At 41.1% G+C, this 20,193-nt stretch overlaps 1 protein-coding gene across 22 annotated transcripts in view; it reads left to right on the top strand.

The window, feature by feature from the left end:
* Positions 1-11,620, top strand: part of LOC308560027 (UPF0538 protein C2orf76 homolog) — a 51,052-nt gene extending 39,432 nt beyond the window's left edge. For all 22 annotated transcript variants that reach the window (XM_081143515.1, XM_081143504.1, XM_081143507.1 and 19 more), the window contains 3 exons: positions 2,314-2,351; positions 3,774-3,855; positions 11,357-11,620. In XM_081143515.1, coding sequence (XP_080999641.1) covers positions 2,314-2,351; positions 3,774-3,855; positions 11,357-11,433 — 197 coding nt within the window. In that variant the 3' untranslated portion in view covers positions 11,434-11,620. The remainder of the gene's footprint in view (positions 1-2,313; positions 2,352-3,773; positions 3,856-11,356) is intronic.
* The last annotated feature ends 8,573 nt before the right edge of the window (positions 11,621-20,193 follow it).

Raw genomic sequence — 20,193 nt, 5'->3', positions numbered from 1 at the left:
CCTTTTGAGTGTTGGCTAGTGGAAAGGGCACAGAGGTGAATTTCAGTTTGGTTAGTTGCTGTCGCCGTGCCCTTGGACAAAGGATTGGTTCTCTCAGCCAGGTCAGGCTAGGCCACCAAGAGTCTAAGATTTCTCAGAGCCCTTCATTCATTTATAAATGTATTCCTCCCTTTTAATTGGCATCTACACGTATTATGATTTACCTTGACCAGACTGTGGGTTTCTATAGCACAGGAGATGTTGTCTTTCTTTAAATCCTTATAGTCCAGGCACGTCAGTTGTGCAGTGCGGGGCTGCTGATCCTATTTGTTTTATAAGGCTATGTGAGATTAAACAATGCACATGCAAACATGCTATATACTCCACAAATAGCCCCAGTGGCATGGCTCAATGGTTGAGTGTCCACCCATGAACCAAGAGGTCACTGGTTTGATTGCCGGTCAGGGCAGGTTTGATTCCTGGTCAGGGCACATGCCCGGGTTGTGGGCCCGATCCCCAGTAGAGGTTGTGCAGGAGGCAGCCAGTTGATGATGTTTCTCTCTTATTGATGTTTCTATCTCTCTGTCCCTCTCCCTTCTCGCTCTAAAAAATCAATAAAAACATATTTTTAAAAAATACTCCACAAATTAAAACATTATTTTTGTTTTTATGAGGTTACTTTCCTAAAGGAATTTGCATTAAGGAGGCAATACCCACAGATATTGTTTCTGTTAATAATGAAGTTTTTTTAAAGAAGTAAAAACAAGTGAAGAGATTATTTAACAAAGAAAGGGCCTAGCTTGTCACTTCTCCTTTCTTACTCTCTTCCCAATCCTTACCAATTTCTGTTGGAGAGAAAAATCTTTGAAAATTTCTGTTCAAACCATTTATTTTCTACTAAAAAATGTGACCTTATTGTGGGTTGCAGAACTTATTAGAGCAAGGATATTTCTAATTTAAAAGCTCATTAGCAAAATACACAGAACATGATGAATATTTGGTAAGGTGAAAGCTCCAGTTTTGCAGGTTGATTGTAGCAGACTTTAAGCGAAGTCTTTTTATTCAACAATAAACCACTATTGGGTTCTCTAACTTGTCTCTAGTAATAAACTGATATTTATCTATATTGAGAAAAAGAGCGTAAGAGGTAACTCAATAATAGATCATCCAAAAGCCACATTTGTTTATTTTCTTGTGTACTTTATAAGCTAATTTTTAGCATTTGTGGCATATTTACATTTCTAATGTTCATATTTTACTTAGATTAGATTTCTTTTTATTTCTTAACAATACATAGGATTAGGCTGACCTTGCATTAAGAATTAAAATAGATAATCGAAATTTGACTATTTAAAATAATGGGTAATTCAGAGTGCTAGCTCTTAACTGGATAGGTACTCCTTTTATATTATTAGAACATAGTTAAATCAAGGTCTGTTTTTTAAATAGATGCTTTCATTTCATTTCATTGTTGGAATCCCTCGTTGACTCAAGCAGCATGATAGATAGAAATGAATTTCAGTTTAAGGTTAAGAGTTTATTCAGATATAATAATACATACATGTAATCATAATGCATTAATTAAGTGGTTAAATAAAATGAGTGAAGAATTGGAAAATTTCTGAATTTAAACCTGTGGAATGCTATGCCTATTATATAATTAAGAGCTGATTGTTGGCAGAGTTAGAATTTTACCCAATGCGGAGAAATTACTTATTGGAAAAGCACAATGTAGCCTGACTTTAGGATAAGCAGATTAAGGAGCGAAGGAGTGATTGACTAAAGCAGGTTGGACGGTGGGAGCCTGTGAAATAGCTGGAAACCAGGAGGCAGATGTTGGTATTCTCTGTGCATTAGCAGCCTGTTCAGATTACCAGTGGTCTCTGATGGTGTTTCAGTTCTTGGTGTGGTAATGACTTGTCACTGTGATCATTTGGCCTCCTGTCGCTGTATCCTGAGAGATTAGTAGATATTTTGGAACTGTTTTGTTAATGTCTGTCTTAATTTAAGATAATTTTTTTATATTGTTTGCTAATTTAGCAACTTCAAAACCCAGGATAGAGTAATGTAGTTCACTTGTCTTCTGTTCTAAGGAAATGTGCTGAGCTGACTTCAGGTTATGGCATGAATACCATTACAGTGATCTTTAATGTTAATGATATGCAAAAGTAATTTTTCTTTTACTGTGTAGTAGGTTTTTAAGAGAACCTAGTCATAAGATAAGAACTTAAATTTCTTAATTTCATAGCCACCTCTCCCTCATGTCTCTTTAGTAATTTGAAATGAAGTTTTAGAATACTCTTTGTAAAAAGACAACTTGTTTTTTTCTTTCAGATAAATTAAAGATTATTCATCAGGCACATAAATCAAAGGTACGTTTCCTATGTACAGTACCTAGTACATAGCAAGTAATCAGTGTTGGTTGACTTAGTGAATAAATGAATGAAGACATATACTTCTAAAATACTTTCATCATAATAGCAGTTTTTATTTTGTAAATTCCCTTTCTTCAGCTTTACTTCTCCATTAAAGAAAAAAAAATTCCAAGTCATGTCCCTGTTCATGGTAGATCCTTTAAATTGTGTTCATTTTTTAAAAAGGATGCATGTTATATATCAAGCAAATATTTAACATAATTAAGTAAATATTTAACATAAGTATAAAACTTTGTAAATTCAGGTTACATATAAAGGAAGCCACTTATTATCTGGCAAACCAATCTCTTTGATTTTTTTCAATCCTGTAAGGGAAGAAAGGAGCCAAAAGCAGATAAAAATAATCTGCTTTTTCTGACTTGACTCTCTCGCTGTGTAAGAAAGGGCCCAGGACTGTGGCTCTGGGGAGCAAACCTGCAATCCCAACATTGTCTTACCTACCCCAAACAGAACTGCTTATTTACATGTTGTTGTGGGTTTACATTTCTGTTTCATTACTTTTTTAGAGTAATTTTTTATGAAGCTGCAGTCAAAGGTTTGCATCTTCTACACACAGACTAGAGTGATCCTTTTTGTTGAGTCTCAGTGAGCCTACTCTGCTATACAAACTGCTCAAGGACCAGGGAGCATGTCTTCTTTGTAGCTCCTGTACCTAGCACAGTGTCTCATTCAGAGGCATTTTCCATAGCAATTTGAATGAAGTATTTACTTATGAATTCATCTCAATCCCTTCTCTGGTCATAGATGCCCTACATAAACTCACTCAGCTTTCAAATAAATGGCATAAGGGTATGTATGTGGACTATGAATTAATAACTTAAATTTTTTTTCCTGTAGTTTAAAACAAGATATTTATTCTCTTATGGTTTTGGAGGCCAGAAGTCTGAAATCAGTTCCACTGGGCTACACTCAAGGCAATGGCAGGGCTGGTTCTCTCCAGTAACTTTTTTTTTTATGTATATACCAAGGATTGCATATAGAAATTTAACGGTGTCCATTGTCAGATGCTTTAAAACTTAGTGCTCACATGTCTAGGGCTATGGTTTGGAATCTGCACTTTGTATGGCTACTAGAATTTCTCTTCACTGCATCTCCATCCATTTTCTCCTCTCTGGGCCTGAATCTTATACCAGATGGAGCTCCGAAGATCTGTGCTGTAGCACTGTCTCCCTAGTGCCTCCCACTGTGTGCTCACTTAGTAGGTTCTCACTGTCCGTTCACTTCTCCCTTTACAATAATGGGAGTAGAATGTGACGGGTTATTGCTGTGACCTGAAGTAACAATTCTGTGTCTTTGAGAACTCTTCCCACAGATGAAGCCCAGAAGGACTGCTAAAGTGGAGCTTTTCTCTCTTTCTAGACAAATGAGCTTGTGCTGAGTTTGGAAGATGATGACAGCCTCCTGTTGAAAGAAGACCACACTCTGAAAGCAGCTGGAATTGGTGAGCAAGGGCATGTGCAGTGCTAGCAGGAGTCCCAGCCTGTGTGGTGATGCTGGGCTGGTTATATTTGGATAACTCAATGCAAAGTAAATGCTACCCTTGGTGCTCTTGACACTGCCTGATAATTATTCAGAGAGGAAGGCGAGAATGATGTACATTCAGATCATTTCATTGAGGGCAGTGGATATCTGCTCTCTAAATGTTCCAAATGCAAATAGTTCTTTTCAGAAGGTGTGCTCAGAATTCTGCTGAGAGTTATTTTAAGTGATTGACAGGTTATTACTCAATAACCTGCTTACTCTTCTGAGCCTCATTTGAATGGACAGTTTGAGAGAAATGGACCTGGTAGAATTAATGTGGATTAATAAAGCGAGATGTTATTTGTAGAACATGCAGCATGGTTTCCAATAGTTGTCCACATCACTCAGGACCAACGAAGTCATGGAATCTCAAATAGCAGCCCAAGGAGTGCAGCTGAAAAATTGCCCAGTTTAGCCTTTCAGCCTGGAAAAGGCAGGCAGTTCTAATTTAAAGACATGCTGTTACGTATTCTGTGGCCATTAGGTGTCACTCTAATTCTACTTATATGTACACCTGAAGATTATCTGGCAGGAGGAGTGAAGATTGTAAGAGAGCTGGGAGCAGTTGAAGGCATGATGCCTCTGACACACCTTTGTGTCGAGGACTAATGAAACAGCATGAGTCACACTGTGCAGTTATTTACATGCACTGGTTATGGAGCACGCTCAGTAAGGTCCATGTTAGGAAGCCTTACAATTTTTTGACAGGTGTTTTGTTGAGTTACTTTAGTCATAAATGTCAAGAATTCACTTTTGAGTGATACATGTGGCTAAAGTAAGTTCCGAACATATTTTCCAATTTTAATAGGATTTTTAAGTAACATGTTATGAAATATTACATTTGTTTTCTGTGTTTTTCTATGCTATTTGCTAGTTAGTTTCTTTTCATATTATAATACATAAAATTGACCATGTTATTATACATAAGATTGATTGCTATTATTTGAAAGTACTTTTTATTTTGGCATCTGTTTCTTCAAATGCTATTATGTTATTATATCAGGTGGCACCTGTGTTATTGAGGCACATGGCCACTAGCAGCTAGACCTGCATAGCTCTAATGAATATAACAGACTGGTGTTGATGTAGGAATTGACAGGTCTGTGGAAAAGACTGGAAAATCTAAAAACAAACTAAAAAAGTAAGATTTCACAATTTGATTAGTTCTTGACATCTCAAATAAGGGGGGAAAGAATGAATTAGCCAGAAAATGATGTTGGGCTCATTGCTAAAGCATTTGGGGAAAATAAAATTTAAATTTTTATCACAGTCTTTATTGCAAAATAAATTCTAGATGGATTAAGTGTTGTAATGTAAAATTAAAAAAACAAAACAAAATGTAGCTCACTAGTTTTATAATCTTGGGGAGGAAAAGAACTGTCTAAGTGCGACCATGAAGGCAGAGCCTTAAGGTGGGAAGCATTGACCTGTGAACCAAGAGGTGATGGTTTGATTCCTGGTCAGGGCACATGCCCGAGTTGTGGGCTCGATCCCCAGCAGGGGGCGTGCAGGAGGCAGCCGATCAGTGATTCTCTCTCATCATTGATGTTATCCCTCCCCTTCTCCCTTCCTCTCTCTGAACTCAATAAAAGCATATTAAATATATATACATATAAACAGAGTTAAAGGAGAAGCAATAACTATGAAAACGTATTTGCATCATGAATGACAAATAAAATGTCACTAGCCTGACTTTATAAGAAGCTCCTATAATTAGTATGAAAAAGATAAATAAGAAATTCTACTATAGAAGAGATGGCTAACATATGAAAAATAGTTCAGCCTTCTTAGCCATGAGAGAAATGCACGTGAAAATAGATGCTATTGTATGTTGTGTACTAGTCTAGTGGTTAGGAATTAGAGCCTGGAGTCAGGGTACTTGGGTTCACAACCTGCTCTGCCACCCAGTTGCCTGGGTGACCTTGGGCCAGTGGTAATGATAAGCTGAGGAGACATGAAGAAAGTGGAAATGTTGGGAAGTGGATACTCTTCTGAACTGTTCGGAGTCCATTACCTGTAACTTTCTGATGGTCAATTTGACCCATAGGACTTTCTCAGACTTAACGTGGTGTCATATCTATCACCAAGCTAACAGGAGCATGCTTCCTCAGCTCCGTGACTCCTGCAAGGCTGTGATATATTTTCAGGGAGGTAGCTGTGCTCTCTCTCACCTTCCCCGTTTGTGAATCACTGGTGTAGAGCTTTATTTATTGACTGGAAATAGAATATATTGTGTGATTCCTTTATTGTTTAAAAATGTACATATTTACAAGTCTGTATGTGTATATGGAGAAAAGATAATTTGCTAAAATTACAGAAATGGTTTCTCTGGGAAGTGACATTGCCAAAATAGATTTTTTCTTTCTTTTCCATATTATCTAGTTGTTCCTGTAATTTAAAATTTTTCTACAGTTTACATATAAATTACACCTATTACTTATAAAGAATAAAGTCCTAAAGGAGAAAATTGATTTGAATGAAGGCTGTTACTTGCTTTGTGACCTTCTGTAAGCCATTCAGCCTCTCTGAACTTCTATTTCAATTTCTGTAAAACAAAACAGCAGTAATTAACCTATTTCAGAGGGTCGTCCTAGAGATGAGTAAAAGCATATCTACGAAAGCATCTGGAGAAATGCATGCAAAGTCCTCAAAAATACTAATTTTATGTAGGAGCCATTTTGGAGAAGGCAATTGGCAAATGTTTTGAATTTATTAAACTATTGAGTTGTTGGTTTAATAGTCATTAATTTCAGACTTATGTACTGAACCACCTGTAAAGGTGAGAGTCAAGTCCATCTTTTTTGTTTTTTTCGTTTTCAGGCCATGGGCCTTTGATCAGAATCAGATCCTTTTCATGAGTTCTCACTAGTTTAAGTGGGACAAGAATTCCCACTGCCCTCCTGCCCTGGCCAGCCCGCAGCCCTGATCGGGTGACTTCAGTCACTGCCGGGAGCATTTTCTCTTCTGCACACTCCTCTCTGTCGCCTAGAGCAGTGTTGGTGTGCTGGGAGAGCAGGCCACAGTTATGCAGGGCAGGGAGGTCCCTGGAGCTACAGTGTAAAAGTGATCCTTGAAGTGTGTGATTATCCTAGGGAACTTTCCTCCCTCGGTGCCCGTCTGGTTAGGTTTCTAAGATGTTTAAGAGAAAAAATCCAAGTCCTCACTCTCTCCCGTTTTCTGCTTGATCTTGCTGTGGAGCTGTCACTCTGCTATCACAGCCAGTTGCCATGGGAATAATGCCAATGTAACAAATTTATCATTATGACTTTTCTGCAGAATTCATGAAAGGAAAAAGAGACTGTGAGGAGGAAATTAGGGGAACAAAGTTGTTTGAAGATTTCTTTTCTCACAGAGAAATTCTCCAGTTCCTACTCTGGTCTTTTATCTGCATTGCAGATCCCAGTTGTATGTTCCACCTGACATCAGGGAAGTTTGTGTTTGTGGTCTGGTGCTAAAATACATAAGTGGAAAGGTTTGCTTTGTGGCAAGAAGAAGAAGGCCTCACCTAGGATTGTTACTTACAATTTAAAGAAGTTTACCTTGTTTTTAACAATTGTAGTTTTATGCACCAATTCCCCTAAGCGATAAATTTGCATGTAAGGGGGGTTTTTTGGTAATATTTTATCTTTCTTTTTGCTACATTCTATAGCTATTACACCTTTTGAATCCTTTCTGGTTTAGTAAAGAAATTGTGTCAGGGAAACTCTTCTAAAGCCGGTTGTGTACTATTGAAAAAGTTTTACAAATACAGTGGACCATGCATGGTGCTGACCTGGGGGAAGAGTTCACGTCAAGCCAGATCCTGTAATAATTCCAAAACTCCTCTGTACTGTGGCTGCATTTTGCCTGTCACTTCTGTCATGTGCCCACAGTCAGAACCCCGTCTTTGTGTCTGGTACCCTTTGGTTATCTCCCAGTGCGGCTAATATTGTAGGTCGCCTTGCCTCCCTCTTCATCAGGATCATGTTCGATCTGTGTTCCAGGTGGCTGTTCTATACCTTAGCATCGTGACAGCCGTAGTCTGGGACCGGGTAGAGGAGGTGGTGGGCCTGGGGAATTCAGGCTTCCAGAGCAGGGGCCAGAGCGAGCCTCCCACAATGATTCTTTTTTTACCCTCCCCCCACCATTGTGGAAATGACAGGCATGGGTCCTGTTTGTCAAAGGTCAGATTTCTTTCACTTCTTGTTTTCTTTACACTGTAGTTTGAACGCTTCTCTGCCAGCCCATCTGAAGCAGACAGTGGGAGCAACTAGGAAATTAAAAGCACAGTAGTTGGGCCGTCTTCGCTGGGTTGCTGACCTCCTTCGGTGAAAACTGCGAAATACAACTCAGCTGCCAGCACAGTTGAATGATTTGTGGATTAGGATTGTATGAAACTTGGAAGGATAGGATATTTTCCTGGAGCAGGAGAGAGGGTGAACTTTGTCCTTTGGGTCTCAAATTGCTGCAGAAACCACACCTAGCTCTTCCTGTATTTTTGTGTGTGCCAGTAATCTGCAATTATTATCACATTACAGCCTGCCCTGATCATTCATTTTCTGGACCACAAAGTCAGTGTCCATGTGTCCGTTTCTCTTAGACAGCAGTGGCTGCACCTCCCCCGGACTGGCATGAGGCTCCCACTAGAAACTAAGCAGTGAACCCTCCTCACTAGGCCAGTTCGTTGAGATGTTATTTGTGTTTGAGTACATTGTATTTCATTTTCCTTGAGATTTTACATTTAAAATTGTTTTTTCTTATATTCTTTTATATAAAGTCATCATTATTACTTTCCTGTTAAAGGTGTGTGTGTGTTTGTTTGTGTGTGTGTGTGTGTGTGAGATCTGTTTGGAAACATAAAATTACTGATTTTATTGCCAAAGTTTGAATGTTCTGGCCTGTGTTCATGTCATTAAAATTGAAAATCATTATTAAAATGCTCCACACATGTATTTGGAGGACTCTTGATATCATTTGATAGTAAGACAAAGGGAGGAACTGGTGGTGTATTTATTGGAATTTAGCTTGCTCGTTCATTTCAGATTCACACACCAAGGCATCTTGTGCCTGAGCTCACTGCCGCCTGCAGCACTTTTAATTTACAGTCAGGTGCCCTAGAGGACTGGGGCACACAGGCTTCCTGAGGGTTCTTCCCGAGCTATTTAAATAGAACCTGGGAAGCAAGAATTTAAGGGATGATGGTGGAAAGGGTGATTATGTAGAGGTCTTGAAAATCCTTCATATTCATTTTTACTTTAATTGGGAACTAAATTTGCATTATAAGCACTTGAAATAATTTTCTCAAACAGTCTCAACAGATTACAGGTTTTTAAAAACATCGTATTTCTGTTTGAGGACCATATTCCGAAAGTTTAAAATTCATTTTATGTCTTACTTTTGAGTGTTCAGAGTAACCAGCTTTGAATTTGTGTTGTTTTCCAGTTTGTTAAGGGTGAAAATTTTTATCAAACTGATGAATTTGGGTTTAACTGATTTGTCAACCTAGTTATCCTGAAAAAATGCATTCATCTGAAAATAAAATCTTTATCTTAGGTGATCTCATTTTGCGCCTGTATTATGAGAGGTGGCATAAATACTTTATATGAATAATGGATTGATCTATAAGTTAATTAGACCCAAGAGAACCTACTGTTGAAACAAAAATGCTTTGTCAGCCCTTTCTGTACATCAGCTTATTCTGAGCCTATCATTACTGTATTGAAGAGCTGCATGATGTATTAGCTTCTCTAAAGGGGTGCAGGTAAATGTCAGCCTCGGGACGTGAATATTGCTGTTACAGTTAGCGTGACTGAGCGCGTGACCTGAGCACTGTGTGAAGTTCTGTATGTAAATAGCACATGGTAGATAAAGTCTTCATCGCAAGTGTGAAGAGCAGGGCACCTTTGCCCATTTTCTATCAGAAGATGATGAGAATCACTTGCAAATGATGTAAGCCTGCTTTTGGGTTTGCTTCCCTCCAAGAGGAAGCCCTGGGAGCTTTTTATATAAAGGATAGATCTCAAGATATCTTACCTTCGAATATTGGATTTTTGAAGCCCCTTTTCAACATTTTACTGATTCCAAGTGTGGAGCCTTTTACCCATTCTTTTAAATGCTTTTTGGGTACGGTTTAACTGCACGTTAACTAAATGCACCATCCTCACTGATTCCCAGTTCCTCTCTGCTGTTCCCTCCCCACGCCCTCGAGGCTCACTGTGATGAGAGTTTGCAGCCTGACTCAGAGTGAGGATCTGAGACTATGGGTCACTTTATAACATTTCTGTATTTGCTGTAATGAACATGGGTAACTTACAGTTGAGAAACATTAAATTTCATATCCTTAAAACCAGAAAAAAATTTTAATGAAATGTTGTGCTCAGTCTTCAATTTCCTTCTTCTGTGACGTATTGGAATGAGGAGCTGAGAGCCATAAAGGAAGTGGTAATCCTTGGCGTCCCTCCTATCTTCCTGTTTACTTGGCTTGGGGAGTTTTACTTGTCTGTTTTTAGAGGATATGTTAATTGACTGATCAGTATTCATTACAAATAATCTTGTCTGTTTTCTTGTCGAGATTCTGAAGGCCCCTTTGCTCTTTCTGTAAAAGCTAAGCAGACTGTATTAACTTCTGGTTTAATTTTAAAAGAATGAATGTGGGACTTGGCGCAACACCTTAAAGAATTGCATGTTTAATAATTGGAAGGCTTTCCATCAGATTTGTCTCCAGTCTGAATTAATAATGTTGCTGACTTATTGTTTTAGAAGACAGAGTCCTTGACCCGCTAGGTTGAAAGAATTGTGACTGCTCTGAACCTCTGTGGGTCCTTTAGCTGTGCCTTATCCCCTGTGAATAATTAGAGGTATTTGAAGGTGTTGAGGTAGAAGCCAATTTGTGTCTTTCACTTTGCATATTGTTGAAGCCTCATGAATTAATCATAAGCAGGCAAAAAAATTAACTTCTTCAGACACATATTTTGATGGGTCATGAGGGAGAATGTAAAGTGATCTGTAAAATATTCTACTGATCCTCTGAGTATTAAATTATTATACCTACAGGCTAATTTTGGAGGAAAAAAGAGTTTTTCCTCCTTCAGTAATTGAGTAGCAAATTTGAAAAATAAAGGTTTATTATTTTCTAGGACTGTTAAGAGGACTGTAAATGAGCAACTTTATAATTTCCTGAAAATTAGATTCTCGTGTTAATTATTGTTTTAAATTATTTTGTTTATTTTTCTTTTTGCTTTTAAATTACTTGAATTCTAGATTCTTATACAGTAGCTCCAATTTATACTTCTTGTTGATTTAGTGAACTGTGAAACCAAACAAATAACTCATCTTTCTCACTTTGGCATCTAAATCACTAAATCAAAGTAATATGGATTTCCATACTGGTTTAAAATCTAATTTTACATTAACATTATTTCCCATTTCTGGCTTTCTTTCAGCCAATGAAACAGAAATTGCCTTCTTCTGTGAAGAGGATTATGAGAACTACAGAGCTCATCCCATCTCCACGTGGTGAAGCCTCCCGGGCTTCCTGTTTTGCATGCCTATGCTAAACTCTCTATTCCACTTGGGGGTTTTGAAATTGACAAATAAACTTTAAAAATTAATCCCAGGCTCTGCTCTTTGAGTTAAAATTTGTGGTGCTTTCTCTCTCTGCAGGCTTCATTTTTGTTGTTGATGTAAGATAATATATTATTTGTGAGAAAAACTTTTGAGTTATTTATTTATTTTAATTTAATTTTTTTTTTCTGGAAAAACTATTTGAAATGGCTTGGGTGGGTCTGGAAGTTGGGTGAGGCGGTCTCAGGGAATCACCATGGTGGGCGAACGGTGTTGAGCCAGGTTGATGGAGCCTCAGATATGACTCCTGCCTGCCTGCTCTATGGGAGGAGGGCCCAGCAAAGGAACAGTGGCCTCTGCCAGCACTTTTGTCTGGGAGAAAGCTGCCCCCCCCCACCCCTCCCAGCCCTTACTGGACAATTCAGTTCCTCCCTGTATGTCCCTGGAGCCTTTCGAGCCGCTGCCCCAGAGCTGAGCTCAGAGCCAGTGAGTCTGAGTAAGTCCGTGCATGGGCTCTTAAGGGGACACCCGGGACCCCAAGCAGCCTCCATCTCCCTCAGTTACAGCCTCTGCTTCCAGGGACTGGAACCCTGGCCCAGGAGCCTGGTATGGGACTGGGACTCCTTGCTCCTCAGTGGGTATCTCCACACCCAAGATATCCCTCCCAACTTAATCACCACACGAGGTTGTGGGACAGCCCATCTCCACATGGCTTCTGTATACCCTTAGTTATGAGGCTTTTGTTCAGCTAGACTTCAGGTAGTTCTCAATGATGTTGTTCTCTAGTTTAGATCTAATTTTGATGTGGTTGTGGGAGGAGGTTCCAGCCTAGAATTTCCAAGTTTGATTTTTTAAAATGAAGAAATAGTTTTTCAGAAATCATCAGGAATATTGGTTCTTTAGAACCAATAGAATTTGTTTTTCTGAAATTAGGGGTTACTTTGGTGACGTGCGTGTTGAGTTCTTTAAAAATATTCTGAGACTAAGGTAATTCTGTTCATTTGTGTTTTTTCCATAGTTTCTAATTAGAGCCACTGTTACTGTCTTTGGCTAGCAGAGATGATAAGTCTCCTGTGACTATTGTGCCATCCTTTAGCTCGTGGTGATACACGCCACCTCACACGAAATTGAATTGTGTATATTTTAGGGAGGTTTTCTGATGTAAAAGGATTTCTTCTTGTAATATTTCAGCCTACACAAATAACATTGCTGAGATATTTTTTATGTGAGCTCTGTTTCCTGACTTAAGAAGCAAACTACAATAAAACCAAGCTCATTTATTTGTAGAAAGAAAGTAACAGGATGTTTGTACTTCGTTGAGAACAAGGCTAAGTCATGGGAGACACATTCTTTCAAAATAATACGTCCAGTTCCTAATAATGGCTGAATACCAGGACCTGGGGAGGAGGAGTGTAAAGGGGGCTCCTCGGCCAGCATGCGTCTCATTGGAATTCCTAGCGAGGTTGGGTGGCTCTAGAATTACTCCACGAAACCTTAAAATTGCCATGAGGTCAAATTGTTTTCATGGTGGTAGAGGCTAACTTGAGAAAACCCCTTCCTTTTAAAAGCTCAACATTGAAAGTCTGGTTAACATAATCAGAAGATGCCATCTTTATTGAAAGACTTAATAGAGCCTATTTCAAAAAGAAATTTTATTTATTTGTTGTTTCAGTCGTTAAACAAACTGCTGAATGCACACTTGATCTATGCTTCTGGGGAGCTAAGAAAGAATAGAGTAAGATGCAGATTTGCCTCAGTGAGTGGGGAAAGATATACAAGCAGGTAATTTTAATAGCAGTGAAAACTGTGGAACCATTGATGATGGGGTAATTCTGTGTGGCATTAATTTTCATTTTAAAAGAGGTACGAGTTGAGCTTTGTCTTTTTAAAAAATTTATCTTTATTGTTGAAAGTATTACAGATGTCCCTTTTTCCCCTCACCTATTGACCCCCTCCACCCTGCTCCTACCAAATCCCCAGGCCTTCACTGCACTATTGTCTGTGGAGCTTTGTCTTAAAAGGTTGAATAGGAATTTTTGCTTAGTAGGAAATAAAGAAAAGGCCTTCAAGAAGAAGGAACAGCATATGTAAAGGCAAAGCACTGTGAATGAGCTTGGGGCGTTCAGTAGAAAGTACAGATTTCAGTGTACTTGAATGTAAAGCACTTGGAATAGAGCATAAGTGGAGGAGATAAAACCAGAAGGTGAGTTGAGCCTTATAAGTCAGCTAAGGAGTTGGAACTTTGTCTAGTTGGTAGTTGGGAGGCAATGGAGAGATGTGGACAGGTAAATTACCTGATTAGACTTGTAATTTAGGAAGCGAGCTTTTCGGCATTTTCCAGATGGCAGAAAGACTAGAAGACATTTGTCACAGACCAGTTGAAGACTGGAAGGCCTTGGCCTACCACCCAACAGAGGAGGAGAGGAGAGGAGACCTTCCTGAGGTAGTGTTAACTTTTGGTCTTGCATTAGTAGCATTGTGTTAGGTATTTTACGTGTATTATTTCATTTAATTTTTACTACAACTCTTCAGTCGTGATAGTATCATACCTATTTACAGAAGAGGAAATTGGAGCCCAGAAAGGTAAAGTATTTTACCGCAGGCAGTGCAGTGATGTGCGTTGGGATTGGAAGCAGGTCTGCCTGAAAGTCCTGACCTGGCCTCCCAGTGGAGGAATGAGGTAGAATTGCTTAACTGCAGGAGGGCCGGGCAGGGCAGGTCTGCTGCACAGTCTGGAAATGGGATTCTTCGGCAGTGTCTCAGAAAAAGAATTTTGGGGACACACATGTAGGAGGATTTTAAATGATAGTGGCAAGATCTATTAGAGTGAAAAGAGAGAGCACCCTCGGAGAGGCAGAGAGTGGGCAGGCTATAGCGGTGGCCGCCCCGCTGAGCCTCCGCGTGTTTTCTTGAGTTGGGAAAAGCGCAGGCTTTCTTTCGCACTGTCCAGCTCTGTCCTGGCTTTTCCTGCGGGCCGTGCCTGTGCCCTCCATCACCCAGTTCCTTTCCTGGATCTTCTAGGGTGTCCTGCCCTCATCCTATCCGATCGCTTTCCCAGATTTTCCCAGGCTAGTCCCCTCCCCTTTATGATCACCGCTGTGGCTCCTGCTGCGCATGCCCCATGGTACTGCTTCATCATTTGGCTTCTACTGCACATGCTCAGTGAAAGGAATTTCCCTTCCTGTTAACCCCACCCCCAGTTAATCTGGCGGAACAGTGCTGGTTGCTCCTTGGGGTGACTGAAAAGTATCTTTCCTGCCTCCTCAGATGCCCCGAGTAACCTTGAGACTGGTCTTTCCTAGTCAATCGGCTTAGTCTGTGTCTGGTTCTGTTTGCCCCCTTCCTTTGGTTAATATCTAACTAACTGCCTCCTGTGACAGGATGGCCAGTAGACTCTTTGGGAATTGTCGAGTGACTGGGTGTGGAAGGGGGAAGGAGAAGGAGTGTGGAGACTTGAGTGGTTCTTGCTGGAGTAAGTGACTGGATTGATGGTGAGAGCATTAACCCAAACAGTGAATTTAGGAAGTAGAAGAACAGGTCAGAGCATATTCTACCTGTTCATTTTTGTCTTTTTAAAATTTTTATTTTCTTTTTCCCCCCCATTTGGTCATTTTATAAACATTCAGCTTACACACAAGTTTTTATGGGATATATCCTAAGAAACCCAAAACATCAATCAGAAAGAATATATGCACCCCTATGTTCATAGTACTATTTACAATAGCTAAGATCTGGAATCAGTCCAAGTGCCCACCAGTAGATGAGTGGATAGAAAAGCTGTGGGATGTTCACACCGTGGAATACTAAGCAGCTGTAAAAAAGAAGGGTCTGCCCTAGCCGGTTTGGCTCAGTGGTTAGAGCCTTGGCCTGCAGATCCGGGTTTGATTCCTTCTGAGGGCACATACCTCAGTTGTAGGCTCAACCCCTGGCCCAGCTTGGCACATGAGCGGGAGGCAACCAATCGATGTGTCTCCCCCTTCCACTCTCTCTGAAGAAAGAAGGATGCCTTACCCTTTGGGACAGCATGGAAGGACCTGGAGTGTATTATGCTAAACGAAATAAGCCAGTCAGAGAAAGACAAGTACCACATGATCTCACTCATATATGGAATCTAATGAACAAAATAAACCGACAAACAAAATAGGCCTGGAAGCATGGAACAGATAGACAGATGTCAGAGGGAAAGTGTGTGTGTGGGGGGGGCAGGGGCGGGAAGAGATTAACCAAAGAATTTTTATGCAGATATTCATATCCCATGGAGACAGACAAACGATAGTGTGGGGAAGGCCTGGGGTGGAGCAGGAACCAGGTGGAGGGGGCCAATGGGGGAAAAATGGGGGACATCTGTAATACTCTCATTAAAAAAAGAAAGGAAAATTAAGCATATCTTGTATATTTTATTTTCTGAACTATGCAAAAATATGTACATGTAATCCTTTATTTCGGTGTGTATTTTCCTTATTAGAAAGTTATATACAGGCTTTTTTTTACTTATAAACATGATGTAAAAATCAAACATGGAAATATATTATGACTATAAAGGGCTTCCTTTTACCAGAAATGGAATATTGGTTCAAACCTATAGAAAACCTATTGATTTAATTCACAAAATCTATAGTTAAAGAAGAAATTATCTCAATAGATGCATTTGATGACTTGCAATCCCATGAATGCGTAAAAACAACAGAATGCCCTTCACTTGGTGAATGTTACCTGCATAAAGCTACTTAATGAAGTGTTTAAGCAAACCTATTGGGTGTGACTAGAACAAGGTATTCTCACCAGGACCATTCAGAAATTTTCTTTAGGTCTTATTGTAGTGGACACAATAAGAAAAGAGGGAGAAAAACCCCCATACTGGAAAGGAAGAGATGAACATTTAATTGCTGACAACATGACTGCACAAGAATCAGCTGACAAGTTACGAGAACTAGCGAGACTTCAGGAGTGCGAGAGCCAGCACATGTTCACAGACGGAAGCTTTGGTGCAGTAAATACGAAGGATTCGTTTCCAGAATATATGGAGAACTGTTGTAAGTCAATGAGAAAAGGGCAAATGTGCAACAGAAAAATGGACACATTTTATAAAAAGAAATTCATAAAAAGGAAACATGTCTTATAAACGTGAAAAGATGCACATCCTGTTACTCATGGAAATTCAAATTAAAACAATAGGGTATCACTTTCACTTATCAAGTTGGCAAAAAGTAAAGGACTTGGTAATACGTATTGGCAGTGATGTGTGCCTACACTGCCAGTGGGAGTATAAATTCATGTACAGTCACTTAGGCAAGCAATTTGGGGTGGTAACTATTAAAATAACAAATGAGCATCTTCTGACCCAGCAGTTCCACTTTTTAGAATCTGTCCCAAAGAAACCCTCTCATGCCCGCAGAAGGAGGCATTTGTGAGCAAACCCACTACAGGGTTATTTACAATAGAAAAACACTATAAACTACCTACATGATGTTGATAGGAGAGTAGCTAAATAACCGATGGTATGTCTATGTTCTGGATTACTACTTAGTTTAAAACAATGAGCCCTGGCCGGGTCGTTCAGTGGTTAGAGCGTTGGCCCTCGGACTGAAGGGTCCCAGGTTCGATTCCAGCCAAGGGCACGTGCAGGAGGCAACCAACGGAGGTGACGCGTCGGTGTTTCTGTCCCAGCCCCGGGCACGTGCAGGAGGCAACCAACGGAGGTGACACGTCGGTGTTTCTGTCTCTCTCTCTCTCTTCCACTCTCTCTGAAAAGCAATGGAAAAATATTCATGCGTGAGAATTAAAAAAAACGAGAGACATCCATATTATTTATTGATGTCATCTGTTTAAAAAAGCACAAAGTGATCATATATAATGTGTATATGTGTATATGTGTATATGAATATAAACGTGTGTATGAATACGTATGGTGTGCACATACGTATACGCCAAAGAATATACACCAAGTCGATAACATCGATTACCTCGGGGAGGGGAGGGGACTGGATTGGGAGGTGTGGGTGGTAAGAGCCTTATGTGTAATATTTAACTTTACAAGGAGGATGTATCAGAGTTGCGAATTAGTAAAAGCTAATAATGTATGGAAATTTAAAGAAGCAGGAAAAAAACCCATCAGGCAATTGCCATTAGCATTTTGGCAATATTCCATCTAGGATATTCTTTCTAGGTATATTTTTCAATGTTTCTGATCTTTTTGGTGAGTTTTAAATTATACAAGTAATATTTGCATATTAACAACCAACTTTAAGGTGAAAAGGTAAAAATTGCCTTCTTCACAGGTCATTCCTTTGCATGGTTTGGTGTTCACACCTTCAGAGTTTTTTCTGTACATATTTCATTAAACACATATTTCAAAGCATTACCATTTTATGTATGTTAAAACATTATCATTCTTTTAAATACAGTTGAGGAGTCTCATTTTGTTTTGAATGGCCCCTCATTTAGCCCCATCTGTGACACGGAGAGGCTAGTGCCCACCTCACAGAACCTTGGGGAGCCTTGGACCAAGGTTCTGGGCACTTAATGTGCTCATTAAATGTCTTACGATGACTGTTAGGGGCCACGCAGCAGCAGCTGCATGTGAGTCAAGAACCCTGACGCTGTCAGATACTAGGCCACTTGCTCAGGCCTAAAGTCTGATAAATCAAAGAGCAGGTTCCTTCTGGCTTCAAATCCCATGTTCTGCCACTTTGAAAGCAAGGGATGTGAGGCCTTTGGAGAAACATGGCAAGAAGGCTGTCAACGAGCCGAGAGACAGCGTCCCATTTCTGTTGGCTGGCACCCCTTCTACATGTATTTTTGCAATTCTCAGTGGAAGAGAACTTACTTTCTCTTCTGGTGACAAAGGGACATGCAGGCACCAGCCCCAGTAAGTATCCGAGCCTAGTTGGATGTGAGTTTGAGGAGCTTTTTGCCACAGCAAAGGTGTTTGATCTCCCTTCTCCTGTTCCGGACACATGCAGGAGGGGTGACGGTGCTTCTGCCGTCTGGGACACCCAGAGAGGTGGCCTGGCCTGGCCCCCTTGGGAAATTGCTGCCGATTGCTAAGGGGGGAAGGCAGGGAAGAGCAAAGCTTTCCCGGTTCCTGCGTGGGAAGGGGGAGGGGGCCTGAGCTCGCCGGACCACACACACCTCGTGGGCAGAGAAGCCCCAGTGTGACTGTGTCTGAGGATCCAGGCTCTTACCATCTTTTTTCCATTGTGTGTGTGAGCACGTGTGTTGGAGGAAGGGCTCTGATTGTCCATTACTGACACTTTCCTTTCATTTTACTCTTAAAAAACTCTCATGATTAATCAGATTAGCAAAGATAATTGGAGTAAGGGGAATAATTACTTAATTGTTTGAGGTTAGTATTTTTAACTCTGCCATCAGATGGTGGGTCTTGGGCCTCTGCAGGCTGGGAGAGTACCCATCTCCCATGCTGAGCCCTTGGCATAAAACTCACTGTCACTCTTGGCCTTTCACTGGGCACTGCCAGCATTTATGGGAGGTGAGGATGGGGGTCGGGGGGAGAGCAGAGCGCAGCTTCTGTCATTTCATTTCATTTCATCATTTCATTTCATTTCATTTCATTTCATTTCATTTCATTTCATTTCATTTCATCAAAGGAGCTATATTTATTCTCTGGATCAGACCTGAGACCACTCCCCTATCCCCAGTGTACATTTCGGCTTATAATACTAATGTTGACTTTGGATAATGGCCTTTGGAGACTCGTTTTTTAATTGTTAGTCAGGGAGACGCTCATCTAATGCGTAATGATTTAAAATGAACATACAGGATATGTGTCCTGCTGCTCTACGCTGTGGTTGTCAGAGAGCAGTGACCCTGCTCTGTCTGTGCTTCTGCCACGGCACCTGAGCGTTCAGTACGTGATGTCAGCAAAGGCAGCGAGGCGTAAGATGGGGGAAATCCATTCCAGGTCCCAGGCAGTGTCATACAGCGATTGAGGTAAGGGAAGGCAGGCTGTTTGGGGGGTGCTGACTTGGAGACTCAAGCTTTTTGTTTCAGCCGCATTCCTGTGAAGTCCAAGACCCCGGGGAAGTGCCTCCAGCAGTAACGATATTCTTGTGGTCAATCAAAGCAGCAACGGGAGTTCCCTGAGCCACAGCAGGACCAGGCACGTGGGAGGACCAGGATCCTGAGGGCCGCTTCCTCCCACTCCTCACTCGGTGGGAAAGGGAGCCAGAAAGCTCAGGAGCTGTCATCTTCAGCCCTTTAGTGTTAAATTCTGTTAAGCAAAACCCCCAAATCGCATTTGATTTCCTGGTCATTGCCCCTCCCTCCTCCCGTAATGCCCAGCTTTGCGCCTCCCCATGTGCTTCTTGCAGAGACTGGCAGGCCCTGTGCTCCCCCCCCCCCGCCTGGCTCACCGCTGCTCTCTCCAACGCCGCTCTCGTCCTAGTTCCGTGTGGCCAAGCCTCCCAGCACCGCGGGGCGCCTCGAGTCAGCGACCAGCTCATTCTTATCATCGATTCTGTCTCAGCCACCTGCCCCCACAGTCACTCAGCCACCCCCGTGGCCCGTAACCACACCCTAGTCCACGGCATCATCTCCACTCCGTGCCTCGGTTCTCCACCCGCCGCGCGTCCCCATTTCCCCCCCTCTGCGGCCCCCCGGCAGCTCCTCAGCCTCGCCAGGCCTGCAGGGCGCGGCCTCCCACCTCTCACCGCCCTCCCTCTAACCTGGCTGAGGCTCCGGTGCTCCTGGAGCCTCT

Source organism: Miniopterus schreibersii, assembly GCF_964146895.1.
Source record: "Miniopterus schreibersii genome assembly, chromosome: 7".
NCBI classification, from domain to species: Eukaryota; Metazoa; Chordata; class Mammalia; order Chiroptera; family Miniopteridae; genus Miniopterus; species Miniopterus schreibersii.
Note: the sequence above shows the minus strand (reverse complement) of the source record. Positions and strands in the feature narration are given on the sequence as shown.